This window comes from Pongo abelii, chromosome 20 (genome assembly GCF_028885655.2).
Source record: "Pongo abelii isolate AG06213 chromosome 20, NHGRI_mPonAbe1-v2.0_pri, whole genome shotgun sequence".
Taxonomy (NCBI): domain Eukaryota; kingdom Metazoa; phylum Chordata; class Mammalia; order Primates; family Hominidae; genus Pongo; species Pongo abelii.
In genome coordinates this window covers 48,217,824-48,232,794 of record NC_072005.2, presented here as the reverse complement: position 1 = coordinate 48,232,794, position 14,971 = coordinate 48,217,824, and the positions used below count along the sequence as shown (strand labels likewise).

General features: G+C 53.1%; 3 protein-coding genes across 4 annotated transcripts in view; 1 reads left to right on the top strand and 2 right to left on the bottom strand.

Annotated features, from left to right (window-relative positions):
- The window catches only part of LOC103888610 (CEA cell adhesion molecule 6), a 913,736-nt gene that overhangs the window by 352,158 nt on the left and 546,607 nt on the right, over positions 1–14,971 (bottom strand). The gene's annotated exons all lie outside the window — the stretch shown is intronic.
- PRR19 (proline rich 19) lies at positions 647–4,663 on the bottom strand. Its single transcript, XM_024237151.3, has 3 exons — positions 4,392–4,663; positions 1,276–1,882; positions 647–1,190 (listed from the first exon to the last, which is right to left on the bottom strand). The coding sequence occupies exons 1-3, from the start codon at positions 4,539–4,541 to the stop codon at positions 721–723; spliced, it is 1,227 nt and encodes a 408-aa protein (XP_024092919.3). The 5' UTR covers positions 4,542–4,663; the 3' UTR covers positions 647–720.
- On the top strand, positions 8,654–14,414 carry PAFAH1B3 (platelet activating factor acetylhydrolase 1b catalytic subunit 3). 2 transcript variants are annotated; one of them, XM_024241682.3, is made up of 6 exons: positions 8,654–9,033; positions 9,145–9,238; positions 9,437–9,526; positions 11,171–11,287; positions 11,366–11,488; positions 14,085–14,414. In XM_024241682.3, the coding sequence occupies exons 2-6, from the start codon at positions 9,161–9,163 to the stop codon at positions 14,370–14,372; spliced, it is 696 nt and encodes a 231-aa protein (XP_024097450.2). In that variant the 5' UTR covers positions 8,654–9,033; positions 9,145–9,160; the 3' UTR covers positions 14,373–14,414.

The window sequence follows — 14,971 nt, the reverse complement described above, 5'->3', positions numbered from 1 at the left end:
ACCCCATCTCTGCTTAAAATACAAAAATTAGCTGTGTATGGTGGCGCACACCTGTAATCTCAGCTCCCTGGGAGGCTGAGGCAGGAGAATCGCTTGAACCTGGGTGGCGGAGGTTGCAGTGAGCCAAGATTGTGCCATTGCACTCTAGCCTGGGCAAGAAAACAAGACTCTGTCTCCAAAAAAAGAAAGAAAGAAAGAAGGAAAGAAGGAAAGGAGGAAAGAAAGAAAGAAGAAAGAAAGAAAGAAAAAGAAAAACACAGCTCTTCTATGAAGAATTCCCTCCTCACTAGGGCAGCCATCACTCCCTCCTTGGACTGCCCCAGCCCCTGCACCTCTCTTGCTCTCCTAGACACAACCATTGGAGCTGGGGTTGTGTGTGCCCACCACCAAACTGGGAGCCTCATGAGGACAAGGCCTTTGTCTCACTCACTCTGGAGCCCCAGCATCACCAGAGCTCAGGGTCAGGTACACAGCCACAGTGGGCATATGTGTTGGACTAACTGAAGTCCCAATTTTCCCCACCAGGCTGACTCCTCAGGCCCTATGAAGGTAACAAGCAACAGTACCTTCCCCTCCATCTTGGACCTAGAACTCAGAGCTAAGAAAAGCTGCTCTTCTAAGTCAGCAACTCACTGAAAATCAAGAGGACCATGAAAAGTACTTTATTGAGGTCACTGGGAGTACAAGATATCTGTCTCCAGCCCTAGCCTCAGCCTCTCCTCAGTACAGTCTCATGGGTGGAAAAGACCAGGCTTCTGGACTGCTCTGGGCCACTACCCAGGAGAGGCTGGGCAGTGGGGAAGGGGGGCTGGGGCTCCAGTCCAGGACAGAGGTTCGGGGCAACAGGGGTGATGAAGACTGAGGCAGGGGCTGAGGAAGGCCAACCCCCCAGGGCCGAGGAGGGGGTGGCGTGGCTACCAGCCAGATGCTTTTTAACAAGTCAAACGCTGTTGGGGGACCCCAGGCTGTTCCAGATGGCGAAGACAGTGAGGGAAAGTGTGGTGGCCAGGGACCTCTTGGTGGTGCCAGACTCCCCCTGTGCGCGGTGGGCATGTTGGAGGTGTAGGGCATGGGGAAGGTGAACTCCTTTGTCCCTTGTTGCTTCCTTTGCCTCTCCTGCTCTGGGACTTGATCAGGGCTATTAATCCAGAAGGGTGTCATCTTTCTCTCAGAGACTCCAGGCTTGGCCCCTGGCACAGAGGAAAGAAGCATAGAGGCCAGCTGAGCTAGAGCCGACAAAGGAAAGGGGAGTACAGGGGCAGGAGGGAGGCTCACCTGGCAAGGGTGGCTGGGAGCCCCGAAGCACCAAGGCAAGGTCAGGCACACAACCATGACAGGCCTGCAAGGTGTGCACGACGGCATCCCTGGCATCCTGAATCAGGTTCCTCCGGGGGAAGGCCTGTGGCAAACTCAGCTGACACTGCAGCTCTGCCAGCAGCTGCCCCACGCCAGGCAACTCTGGGGAACTGGGTGGGCCTGGGCCCGAACCTCCAGGCACCTGGTTCTCTTTGTCCCTGGACTGTGGGGCTGGTTCCTGGGCCCTGCCTGGGCTTGGGGAGGGCTTGGCAGGGAGTGTGGGGCTGCCTGGCACCAGGGTCCCACTGCTAAGCAGCCTTGCAACATCTAGGGATTTCACCTCGTGGTTGAAGAGACCCCGGTGCTCCCGGCTCAGCCGGCCCTGGGTTATGACCACGAGCTTGGAGGCAGTAGGGACTATAGGTGGATCCCGAATGGCCACAGGAGGATCGTGGTGGGCTAATGGCCGGCGGCTGCCCATCAGGGCCTTGTTACGTTCCCGCCTAGTCTTCCGACGACGGACACGACCAGGTTTCTCAGGCTGCTGAAAAGGCTGGGAGACTGGTCCCTGGGTATCCATGGTGTCCTGGAATATAAAGATAGGGTGGCCATCAGCATGCAGATAAGTCAAGGGGAGTAGCAAAGTGAATAGGGAGGGCTGGGCGCGGTGGCTTATGCCTGTAATACCAACACTGGGGTAGGCCAAGGCAGGCCGATCACTTTAGGCCAGGTCACTTTAGAGCAGCCTAGCCAACATGGCAAAACCCTGTCTTTACTGAAAATACAAAAATTGGCCAGGCACAGTGGCTCACACCTATAATCCTAGTACTTTGGGAGGCCAAGGCAGGCAGATCACCTGAGGTCAGGAGTTCGAGACCAGCCTGGCCAACATAGTGAAACCCCGTCTCTACTAAAAATACAAAATTTAGCCAGACATGGTGGCATGAACCTGTAATTCCAGCTACTCAGGAGGCTGAGGCAGGAGAATCACTTGAACCCAGGAGGCGGAAGTTTCAGTGAGCTGAGATCATGCCATTGCACTCCAGCCTGGGTGACAGAGCAAGACTCCATCTCAAAAAAAAAAAAAAAAAAAATTAGCTGGGCGGGGTGGTGCACGCCTGTAATCCCAGCTACTCAGGAGGCTGAGGCAGGAGGCTGAGGCAGGAGAATCGCTTGAACCCAGAAGGCAGAAGTTGCAGTGAGTCAGGATTGTGCCACTGCACTTCAGTCTGGGCAATAGAGTGAGACTCCATCTTAAAAATAAAGCAAAACAAAACAAAAAAACACAAGTGAATAGGGAGATGTTTTGGGGTGAGGTGGGAATACTATTTAGAATGACCAGGTGAGGCCAGGCATGGTGGCTCAAATCTGTAATCCTAGCACTTTGGGAGGCTGAGGCGGGAGTATCGCTTGAGGCTAGGAATTCAAGACCAACCTGAGCAGCAAAGTGAGACCCTCATCTCTACAAAAAATAAAAATAAAAATTAGCTGGATGATGCCAGGTGTGGTGGCTCATGCTTGTAATCCCAGCACTTTGGGAGGCCAAGGCGAGCAGATCACTTGAGGCCAGGAGTTCGAGACCAGCCTGGCCAACATGCCAAAACCCTGTCTCTACTAAAAATACAAAAATTAGCTGCATGTGATGGTGCGCGCCTGTAATCCCAGCTACTCCGGAGGCTGAGGCAGGAGAATCGCTTGAACCCAGGAGACGGAGGTTGCAGTGAGCTGAGACTGCGCCACTGCACTCCAACCTGGGTGACAGAGTGAGACTCCGTCTCAAAAAAAAAAAAAAAAAAAAAAAAATAGCTGGATTCGGTGGCCCACACCTGTAGTCCCAGCTGCTAGGGAAGCTGAGGTGGGAGGATCACTTGAGCCCAGGAGTTGGAGGTTACTCTGAGCTATGATTGCCTCACTGTGCCCCAGCCTGGGCAAGAGAGTGAGACCTTGTCTCTTAAAAGAGAGAGAAAAGATGAGAGAAAATAAGTGAGCAGAGAGAGATTGGAAAAGGTTTGGTCAGATAAGGAATCAACAGGAGTAAGATGAAGTCGAAGGAGTCACAGCTAATGGGAAGATAAGCCAGGAAATAGAGAAAGGCTATTAGGAAAAGGGACATGGGGAAACAGTTAAAAGATGGAGGGTGAGCCGGGTGCGGCGGCTCACGCCTGTAATCCCAGCACTTTGGGAGGCCGAAGCGGGCGGATCACCAGGTCAGGAGATCGAGACCATCCTGGCTAACACGGTGAAACCCCGTCTCTACTAAAAATACAAAAAATTAGCCGGGCGTGGTGGCGGGCGCCTGTAGTCCCAGCTACTCGGGAGGCTGAGACAGGAGAATGGCGTGAACCCAGGAGGCGGAGCTTGCAGTGAGCCGAGATCGCACCACTGCACTCCAGCCTGGGCGACCGAGCAAGACTCCGTCTCAAAAAAAAAAAAAAAGATGGAGGGTGGGGGCCAGGCGCAGTGGCTCACGCCTGCAGTCCCAGCACTTTGGGAGGCCGAGGTGGGTGGATCATTTGAGCTCAGGAGTTTGAGACCAGCCTGGGCAACATGTGAAACCTCGCCTCTACTAAAAATACAAAAATTGGCCGGCGTGGTGGTGAATGCCTGTAATCTCACCTACTCAGGAGGCTGAGGCAGGAGAATCGCTTGAAATCGGGAGGCGGAGGTTGCAGTGAGCCGAGATCGCGCCACTGCACTCCAGCCTGGGGGACACAACGAGACTCTGTCTCAACAAAAAAAAAAAGAGAGATGGAGGGTGGTGAAGGGGTCATGAGATTGGAGGGATTTGGGGGACCAGAAAGTGATTCTGGACGGAGAAATCCGGGGTAGACGAGGTACAGGGGAATGCAGAAAGTGGAAAGAGATGGTAGAGAAAGAGAAGCAGGAGAGGGAGAGCAGCAAGAGAAGTCTGGAAAGCCTGAGAAAACCTCGAGAGAACAGAAAGGGAGAGAGAGGCGCGATCAGGGACAGGGCCTGATCACAAAGAAAGGGGCTAGGGTAGGAGAGGAAGCATGGTGGCCAGCCGTGGTAGGGCAGGGTGGGCAGAGTGAAGGGAGTGGGGTACGGTTGGTAGAAGCAGGGTGGGGGAAGGGTACCTCTCTCGCCCCAACGAACCCCGGCCCTTCCCACTTCACGTAGCTGTGGGGCGCAATGGCTTCTTTTCCGGGTTGACCCCAGCTCTCGAAGTCACCTGGCGCTGTTCCGGGCCTCGGGCGCCCCCACACGCATGCGCGTGCCCTTTCCATGCCCTTTGGCTTCGTGGCTCTGAGAGGACGGAAACCTAGAGCCGCGTGCCAGGGAAGCGCCGGTTATAGCCCCTCCCCTCCCAGCCTCAATTTCAGAAATCTCCCTTTCTTGGTCTTAGCACCTCCAATCCACCAATTGGCTGTGAGGTTCACTAGGTCCGCCCCCTTCCTGAATGCTGATTGGTTCAGATAGCTATCGGCAGTCTTTCGAGGGCCAGTTGAGACCAGGCGTGCCAAGGGGAAGAAGGGTTATGGTAGCCCCCATGCACAGCTGTCCCCCAAGCAGCCACAGACATAATCCCTAGAAAACCTTTATAGTTGGCTGGGCGTGGTGGCTCACGTCTGTAATCCCAGCACTTTGGAAGGCAGAGGCAGGAGGCTGGCTTGAGCCCAAGAGTTCAAGACCACCCTGGACAACATAGGGAGACCCTGACTACAAAAAATAAATTAGCTTTGGGCGTGGTGGCTCATGCCTGTAATCCCAGCACTTTGGGAGGCCGAGGTGGGCGGATCACGAGGTCAGGAGATCGAGACCATCCTGGCTAACACGGTGAAACTCCTTCTCTACTAAAAATACAAAAAATTAGCTGGGCGTGGTGGCAGGTGCCTGTAGTCCCAACTACCCAGGAGGCGGAGCTTGCAGTGAGCCGAGATGCACTTCAGCCTGGGCGACAGAGCGAGACTCCGTCTCTAAATAAATAAATAAATAAATAAGCTGGGCGCAGTGGCTCTTGCCTGTGGGCCCAGCTACTTGGAAGGCTGATGCAGGAGGATCGCTTAAGCCTAGGAGGTGGAGGCAGCAGTGAGCCATGATCACGCCCACCTGAGGGAGAGGGCAAGACCCTGTAAAAGAAAAAAAATTAGGCCAGGCGCATTGGCTCATGACTGTATATCCAGCGACTCAGCAGGCTGGGGCAGGAGAATTGCTTGAACCTGGGAAGTGGAGGATGCAGTGAGCAGAGATCACACCACTGCATTCCAGCCTAGGTGACAGAGTAAGACTCCATCTCAAAAAAAAGTTAGTGTAGTGTTGTGATTCATAGCTAGGCTTGGTTTAAATGCCCAAAATGGCACAACTGGACTGTGTGACCTTGGAAACGTTTGTAACTGGTCAGACTTAGTTTTCTGACCTGTAAAATTGGGTTGGTAATAAAACTACCTTCCTCATTTGGTTGCTAGAAGGATAAACTAGACCAATATGTCTAACTTGAAATGGGCCTGGTGAATGAAGAATGCCTGGAAGCTCTGTTTCTCACTAAGCTTTGCTTCAGGAACTGCTCCAACTTATCCCCTCAGACTTTATTTTAAAAAATTTTTTTCTCAGTTGGGTATGGTGGCTCACGCCTGTAATCCCAGCACTTTGGGAGGCCAAGGCAGGTAGATCATGAGGTCAGGAGATCGAGACCATCCTGGCTAACACAGTGAAACCTCTTCTCTATTAAAAATATAAAAAATTAGCCGGGCGTGGTGGCACATGCCTGTAGTCCCAGCTACTCAGGAGGCTGAGGCAGGAGAATCGCTTGAACCTGGGAGGCAGAGGTTGCAGCGAGCCAAGATCGTGCCATTGCAGTCCAGCCTAGGCAACAGAGCGAGACTCTATAAAAAAAAAAAAAATTCTCTCTTATTATATCACTGACTTGAAGGCATAATAATGACTTTTTTCTTTTCTTTTCCTTCCTTTCTGAGATGGAATTTCAATCTGTCACCGAGGCTGGAGTGCAGTGGCACAATCTGGACTCACTGCAACCTCCACCTCCCGGGTTCAAGCGATTCTCCTGCCTCAGCCTCCCAGGTAGCTGGGACTACAGGCGCAGACCACCTTGCCCGGCTAATCTTTGTATTTTTTAATAGAGATGGGGTTTTGCTATGTTGGTCAGACTGGTCTTGAACTCCTGATGCCAAGTGAGCCACCTACCTCAGCCTCCCAAAGTGCTGGGATTACAGGAGTGAGCTACCATGCCTAGCTGATTATGACTTCTTTTTTGGAGACAGGGACTCACTCTGTCATCCATCCTGGAGTGCAATGACACAATCATGGCCCACTGCCGCCTCATCTCCCAGGCTCAAGCAATCCTCCTGCCTCAGCCTCCCAACTAACTGGGACTACAGGCACTTGCCTTTTTTTTTTTTTTTTTTTTGAGAAGGCGTCTCGCTCTGTCTCCCAGGCTGAAGTGCAGTGGTGCCATCTCAGCTCACTGCAAGCTCCGCCTCCCGGGTTCACGCTATTCTCCTGCCTCAGCCTCCCGAGTAGCTGGGACTACAGGCACCCGCCACCACGCCCAGCTAATTTTTTGTATTTTTAGTAGAGACGGGGTTTCACCGTGTTAGCCAGGATGGTCTCAATCTCCTGACCTCGTGATCTGCCCACCTTGGCCTCCCAAAGTGCTGGGATTACAGGTGTGAGCCACCGCGCCCAGCCCTTTTTTTTTTTTTTTTTTTTTAGACAGGGTCTCACTATGTTACCCGGGCTGGTCTCAAACTTCTGGGCTCAAGCGATCCTCGCACCTCAGCCTCCCCAGTAGCTGGGACTACAAGCATGCATCACTGCACCTGGCTCCCTCACACTTTATTTGTTTGTTTATTTTTGTAATTAAGACAGAGTCTCGCTGTGTCACCCAAGCTCGGCCACTGTCGCCCAGGCTGGGCTGCAGTGGCGCGATCTCAGCTCACTGCAACCTCTGCATCCCAGACTCAAGCAATTCTCCCGCCTCAGCCTCCCAAGTAGCTGGGACTACAGGCGTGAGCCACCATGCCTAGCTATTTTTTTTTTTTTTTTTTGTATATTTAGTAGACACGGGGTTTTGCCATGTTGGCCAGGCTGGTTGACCTCAAGTGATCCGACCATGTCAGCCTCCCAAAGTGCTGGGATTACAGGCATGAGCCTCCACGCTGGCCTCCCTCAGACTTTAAAATCAAGCTATTCCACGATATTCCCCATGCCTAATAAGAAAGTGATTACCTGTATCTTTTCTTTCTGCTTGCCCATTCTTCATTATCTTTCAGACCCAGCTGAAATACTACTCCTAGGAAACCCATAGTCCTCAGAGTCCTTCTCCTCTTCCTCCCCAGAGGTCCCTGTCTCTCCCTCAAACACAACTTTGATACCCCTACACCTCTGTGTCTGGATCTGTCTCCCTAAACACATTGGCACAAGGTCAGGAGCTGACCCACTCATTTACTACTCATTCAGCAAGCACTTGTGGAATAACTACTGTGTGCCTGGCCCCGTTCCAGGGAAGTGGATTGAAAAAGAACATAAACACAATGAATAACACTCATCTCTGTCTCAGTATCAATCCACCTCGAAGGAATGAATACATGGGAAGGTCCCACCTGGAGTGGGGCTACAAGAACATGATCAGGACGTTTAGCGGGGAGTGAGCCCCCCACCTGGTCCCAGAGAGGGAGATCTGAGAAGACACTGAGGTCTGAGATTAATTTGGGGCAGCGTTGGGGGAGAGGCGCGACCCTAGGTGGCCTTGGCTGTGGATGTACGTTTCAGAGCTCAGACACACCCAGTTGGCCTGTGGGTTTAGAGAGGGTGTAGAGGCTGCAGATCTGCAAGATGATCTGCCGGAGGGACGCCAGACTGGACCTGAGCCCTGGAGGCGTCTCTAATTTCCTTTCTCTTTCTGCACCTTCTTCTACCCTCCACGCAGGTCCTATAGCGTTTTGAATGCAAAGATATGTAGTTTATATGTTATGCCACGCGCGCGCACACACACACGGTGTTTTGAGTAGGGGTCCTGTGATGTCTTGAATGCAAAGATATGTACTTTAGATTTCAACACACACACACACACACACACACACACACACACACACACACACACACACACACACACACACACACACACACACACACGGTGTTTTGAGTAGGGGAAGCCCACGAGCAGATAGGCTCACTAAAGCCCTGGCGCGGCCTTAGAGTGGCTCCTTAGAAGGGAGCCTCGAAGTTTTACATTTTGTCATCTTCCTTTTCTGTCCCCCGCATCAGTAGAAAATGGGAGCGTCCCCCCCAGCCAGGTGCATTCGAGCCACCCCTTCAAGGGAATATAAGAATGGACTCGTCCACTCGCTCCCCTCCCCCCACCACGTGAATGGGTCACCCCCACCCACCCGCAACAGTAGGTGGTCCCTTCCGCACATTTCACTCTGTACAGCAAATGGTTTCTTCCCATTTGCTAGACAGCGGGCTAGATTTTTCCCCGCCCACTCTCGACTCTTCAGGTAGTTCGCCCCTCCCCGTGACCGGTGGGTGGTTTCTCCCTCCTCCCCGTCTCGGGAGCCGGATGGTCTCGCCTCTCCCTCCCCCCACCCCGTGCCGGGTGCGCGGCCTGCGAGTCAGCTGCCCGAGCGGGAAGCGCCGGGCGAGCCCACTGTGCGGCCGTCGTGGGGGAAGCGAAGGTTCCTGATTCCACCTACCTCCTAAGTGAAGGTTTCCGTCCCTGGAGAGGAGGCGGCGCCCTGTATCGGCCTTCGTCCTCCGCGGGTGTGCTAGCGTTGGGACGGTCCTTTGTTGCCGCTAGGGGTAGGAGTGGGCGTGGCGGAGCCAGCTCGGTCCGGAACACTCCCGGGCCGACCCGACTCGCTCATCCTGCAGGAGCTGCGGCGCCAAGATGAGTGGAGAGGAGAACCCAGCCAGCAAGCCCACGCCGGTGCAGGACGTACAGGGCGATGGGCGCTGGATGTCCCTGGTGAGCGTTCCCACCTGGGATATTGAGGAGTCCGGGGTGCGGGGGGCGGGGGGTGGCTCAGGAGAACGGCTGGTTCTTGCCACTCTCACTACCTGATTGGGAAACTGAGGGCAGTTGAGGAGGTGCTGCCTAAGGGAGCAGGGCGGGGCGGGCCCTGGAGCGTGCGTGCCATTGACTCCCTCTCGCGCGCTCCCGCAGCACCATCGGTTCGTGGCTGACAGCAAAGATAAGGAACCCGAAGTCGTCTTCATCGGGGACTCCTTGGTCCAGCTCATGCACCAGTGCGAGGTGAGGGCAGTCCCTCTCCCCCTGCCCCATCCAGCCCTGTGCCCATGCTGACACATCTGGACCAGAACCCAGGCCAGGTGGGGTATTATGGGAGTACCCAGATTGGCCTTGAGGCAGCCCGAGGCTCTGAGAATCTTGGTGTAAGGTGCAACATTCTATTGAGAAAGAAATGTATGCCTTGGTTTTATCAGATTGGATTTGTGTATAATGTGCTAAGACCTAAAATGAGGCTTTACTGCCATAGGCTTGCCTAAAGTGAGGCTCTTTCTTGTTTGCTTTAAGTAGTGCACAGCCCTGTTGGATTTACACAAAGCTATAGTCACTTTACAGGAAGTGAAGGTCAACTCTAATGGCACTCCACAAAGAGGACTCAATCATAATAATATCTTTCCACGAAGCATGTCCAACTGTAATGGGTTTCATCAAAATAAGTTTCAACTGTAATGCCATTGGTTCAATGCATGGCTCAAGCAGACTGGATTTTCATAAAGTGAGTCTTGCTTCTATGGGGCTTGGTTTGTTTTGTTGGTTGGTTGGTTGGTTGGTTTTTGAGACAGGGTCTTGCTCTGTCACCCAGGCTGGCGTGCAGTGGTATGATCTCTCTTCACTGCAACCTCTGCCTCCTGGGCTCAAGCGATCCTCCCACCTCAGCCTCCCGAGTAGCTGGGACTACAGGTGCACATCACCATGCACCTGGCTAATTTTTGTAATTTTTGTAGAGATGGGGTTTTGCCCTGTTGCGCAGGTTGGTCTTGAACTCCTGGGCTCAAGCAGTCCTCCCACCTCAGCATGAGCCACAGAGCCTGGGGCTTGGTTTAAAGTGAGAGACTCTAAACAGGGTGTGGTGGCTTACGCCTGTAATCCCAGCACTTTGGGAGGCCTAGGCAGGCGGATGACCTGAGGTCAGGAGTTCGAGACCAGCCTGGCCAACATGGTGAAACCCTGTCTCTACTAAAAATACAAAAATTAGCTGGGCATGGTGGCACATGCCTATAGTCCCAGCTACTTGGGAGGCTGAGGCAGGAGAATCACCAGAACCTGGGAAGCAGAGATTGCAATGAGCCGAGATTGCACTACTGCACTCCAGCCTGGGCAACAAGAGCGGAACTCCGTCTCAAAAAATAAATAGGCCGGGCACTGTGGGCTCATGCCTGTAATCCCAACACTTTGGGAGGCCGAGGCGGGTGGATCACCTGAGGTCAGGAGCTCGAGACCAGCCTGGCCCACATGGTGAAACCCCATCTCTACTAAAAATACAAAAAATTAGCTGGACATGGTGGCGTACACCTGTAGTCCCAGCTACTCGGGAGGCTGAGACATGAGAATCACTTGAACTAGGGAGGCGGAGGTTGCAGTGAGCCGAGATAGTGCCACTGCACTCCAGCCTGGGTGACAGAGTGAGACTCTGTCTCAAAAATAAAATAACTCTGTCTCAAAAATATAAAATAAAATAAAATAAGTGAGAGATTCTAATAGATTTCTATAAAGTAAGGTTCAGCCATGCTGGAGTTTGCTCCAGGTGAAATTTTAAGACTGCTTCCATGAAGTAAGGTTCTTCCATAATGGCATCTGGTTAACACCTGGACAGAGGGGGATGGTCCATGCGGACAGTGCCCTTGTGCCCATACCACTTCTTGCCCACAGATCTGGCGGGAGCTCTTCTCTCCTCTGCATGCACTTAACTTTGGCATTGGTGGTGACGGCACACAGCATGTACTGTGGCGGCTGGAGAATGGGGAGCTGGAACACATCCGGCCCAAGGTGAGCGGGGCTTGGGTGGGGCTCTAAAATATCTTTTGGCTGCCCCCTCACTGCTGTTTCATGTCTCTTTTTCCACAGATTGTGGTGGTCTGGGTGGGCACCAACAACCACGGACACACAGCAGAGCAGGTGACTGGTGGCATCAAGGCCATTGTGCAACTGGTGAATGAGCGACAGCCCCAGGCCCGGGTTGTGGTGCTGGTGAGAGGCTGGGAGGGTGGGAAAGGAAAAATGGCAGTGGTCTGGGACCCCCTCAGATATAGCCACAGTTGGCACGGTTCTAGGCAGCTTGACATAGAGCAGTGGCTTTCAGGCAGAATCTCGCATTGGAGCTTGCTATACCCTTCAGAGTGGCTGTGGTTGAGAATGTGCTCAGAGACCAATTAGCCTATTTTGCCCAGGGATGGCTTGAGACTTTGGGGGTATTGAAAAACTAAAAAACGGGCCAGGCACGGTGGCTCACGCCTGTAATCCCAGCACTTTGGGAGGCTGAGGCAGGTGGATCACCAGGTCAGGAGATCGAGACCATCCTGGCTAACACGGTGAAACCCCGTCTCTACTAAAAATACAAAAAATTAGCCAGGCACGGTGGCGGGCGCCTGTAGTCCCAGCTACTCGGGAGGCTGAGGCAGGAGAATGGCATGAACCCGGGAGGCGGAGCTTGCAGTGAGCTGATACTGTGCCACTGCACTCCAGCCTGGGCGACAGAGCGAGACTCCGTCTCAAAAAAAAAAAAATTAGTTGGGCATGGGCTGGGCGCAGTTCATGCCTGTGATCCCAGCACTTTGGGAGGCCGAGGCAAGTAGATCACCTGAGGTCGGGAGTTCAAGACCAGCCTGACCACACATGGAGAAACCCCATCTCTACTAAAAATACAAAATTAGCTGGGCGTGGTGGCACATGCTTGTAATCCCAGCTACTTGGGAGGCTAAGGCAGGAGAATCGCTTGAACCCAGGAGGTGGAGGTTGGAGTGAGCCAAGATTGCACCATTGCACTCCAGCCTGGGCAACAAGAGCGAAACTCTGTCTCAAAAAAAAAAAAAAAAAAAGCCGGGTGCGGTGGCTCACGCCTGTAAACCTGTAATCCCAGCACTTTGGGAGGCTGAAGAGAGCGGATCATGAGGTCAGGAGATCGAGACCATCCTGGCTAACAAGGTGAAACCCCATTTCTACTAAAAATACAAAAAATTAGCCGGGTGTGGTGGCAGGCGTGTGTAGTCCCAGCTACTCGGGAGGCTGAGGCAGGAGAATGGCATGAACCCGGGAGGCGGAGCTTGCAGTGAGCCGAGATTGCGCCACTGCACTCCAGCCTGGGCGACAGAGCGAGACTCCATCTCAAAAAAAAAAAATTAGCTGGGTATGATGGTGCACAAAACCTGTAACCCCAGCTACTTGGGAGGCTAAAGGGAAAGGATCACTTGAGCCCAGGAATTCAAGGTAACAGTGAGCTGTGATAATGCTACCGCACTCCAGCCTGGATGACAGAGACCCTGTCTCACCAGAAAACAAAAGAAAAACCCTCAAAAAACCTTGAATAGGCCAAAAGTTGTCAGGCATTCCTGGGGCAAATCTAGGCTCCATCACTTGTAGGTAGCTAGGACATTTCCTCTTCTGAAAGGGGATTGATCCCTTGGCATGAGCCATGATGTTGGTATCTTTTATTGATTTATTTTTTTTGGGACAGAGTCTTGCTCTGTTGCCCAGGCCAGAGTGCAGTGACGCAATCTGGGCTCACTGCAACCTCCTCCTCCTGGGTTCAAGCGATTCTCCTGCCTCAGCCTCCACAGTAGCTGAGACTGCAGGCGCGTGCCACCACGCCTGGCTAATTTTTGTATTTTTAGTAGAGATGGCGTTTCACCATGTTGGCCAGGCTGGTCTCAAACTCCTGACCTCAAGTGATCCACCCATCTCAGCCTCCCAAAGTGCTGGGATTACAGGCGTGAGCAACTGCTCTTGGCCTATTTATTTTTTGAGACAGGATCTGGCTCTGTTGCCCAGGCTGGAGTGCGGTGGCATGATCTCAGCTCACTGCAACCTCTGCTTCCAGGGCTCAAGTGATTCTCCCACGTCAGCCTCCCAAGTAGCTGGGACTACAGGCACACGCCATCATGTCCCGCTAATTTTTGTGTATTTTTGTTAGAGATGGGGTTTCACCATGTTGCCCAGGTTGGTCTCGATCTCCTGACCTGGTGATCCACCTGCCTCAGCCTCCCAAAGTGCTGGGATTACAGGCGTGAGCCACTGAACCTGGCCAATGTCAACATTTTTCTAAGTGATACTTGGAAAGAGGCTAGGCCGGGCGCAGTGGCTCACGCCTGTAATCCCAGCACTTTGGGAGGCCGAGGCGGGCGGATCACGAAGTCAGGAGATCGAGACCATCCTGGCTAACACGGTGAAACCCCGTCTCTAATAAAAATACAAAAAATTAGCCGGGCATGGTGGTGGGTGCCTGTAGTCCCAGCTACTTGGGAGGCTGAGGCAGGAAAATGGCGTGAACCCGGGAGGCGGAGCTTGCAGTGAGTCGAGATCGCACCACTGCACTCCAGTCTGGGCGACAGAGCAAGACTCTGTCTCAAAAAAAAAAAAAGAAAAGAAAAGAGGCTAAAACTCAGAAGTCTCTTGCTAAATGAGGGCTAGGATGTGATATTTAGGAACTACCCTCCCATCCTCCCCACTTGCCCATCCCTAGTGTTTTCTGCAGCTGGAAACTTCATGGTGGTGGGTGGAGGACAGGTTGGCACAGAGAACGAGATACTCAAATCCTTGTTTCCTTACTACGCCTTGTGTTCCTGCTCAGGGCCTGCTTCCGCGAGGCCAACATCCCAACCCACTTCGGGAGAAGAACCAACGGGTGAACGAGCTGGTACGGGCGGCACTGGCTGGCCACCCTCGAGCCCACTTCCTAGATGCCGACCCTGGCTTTGTGCACTCAGATGGCACCATCAGCCACCATGACATGTATGATTACCTGCATCTGAGCCGCCTGGGCTACGCACCTGTTTGCCGGGCTCTGCACTCCCTGCTTCTGCGTCTGCTGGCCCAAGACCAGGGTCAAGGTGCTCCCCTGCTGGAGCCCGCACCCTAAGCATCCTGCTGCCTTCCCACAACATTAAACTCTCCTTCCTCAGTGTGCTGTTTCCTGCTTTATGGTCGAACCTGTCTGGGTATCTGGGTACCGCCACTAGTCCTTATCCTGATCTGTGACCCTGCAGTTCTGCAAGGTGTTTTTTGTGTGAGACAGGGTCTCTCTCCGTCACCCAGGCTAGGGTACAGCGGTGAGACCACAGCCCACTGCAACTTCAACCTCCCAGGCTCAAGTGATCCACCCACCTCAGCCTCCTGAATAGCTGGGACTACAAGCATGTGCCACTACGTCCAGCTTATTGTATTTTTTGTAGAGAAGTGGTTTTGCCGTGTTGCCCAGGCTGGTCTGACTCCTGAGCTCAAGCAATCCACCTGCCTCAGCCTCCCAGGGTGCTGGCATTACAGACATGAGCCACCATGCCTGGCCGTGGTTCTATTTCTGCCCAGGGCAGGTATCACTGATCCATTAAGGCACTGTGATTCTTGTGGTTAGGTTAATTTCCACTATCACAATAGTGTGCTTCAGGCAGGCGTTACCAATTAGTAAACACTAGTTAAGACCAGCTTGCCAGCACTATCCTACAGGACCAAGGTCAAGCA

Excerpts from the sequence above, each read along its gene's own strand:
- PRR19 (XM_024237151.3), bottom strand. The coding sequence starts at position 4,541 with ATGGAAAGGGCACGCGCATGCGTGTGGGGGCGCCCGAGGCCCGGAACA. Across the intron at positions 1,883-4,391 it reads GGTTCGTTGGGGCGAGAGAG|GACACCATGGATACCCAGGG; the intron begins GTACCCTTCCCC and ends TTTATATTCCAG. Across the intron at positions 1,191-1,275 it reads CTCCCAGCCACCCTTGCCAG|GGGCCAAGCCTGGAGTCTCT; the intron begins GTGAGCCTCCCT and ends CCTCTGTGCCAG.
- PAFAH1B3 (XM_024241682.3), top strand. The coding sequence starts at position 9,161 with ATGAGTGGAGAGGAGAACCCAGCCAGCAAGCCCACGCCGGTGCAGGAC. Across the intron at positions 9,239-9,436 it reads ATGGGCGCTGGATGTCCCTG|CACCATCGGTTCGTGGCTGA; the intron begins GTGAGCGTTCCC and ends GCGCTCCCGCAG. Across the intron at positions 11,489-14,084 it reads AGGCCCGGGTTGTGGTGCTG|GGCCTGCTTCCGCGAGGCCA; the intron begins GTGAGAGGCTGG and ends GTTCCTGCTCAG.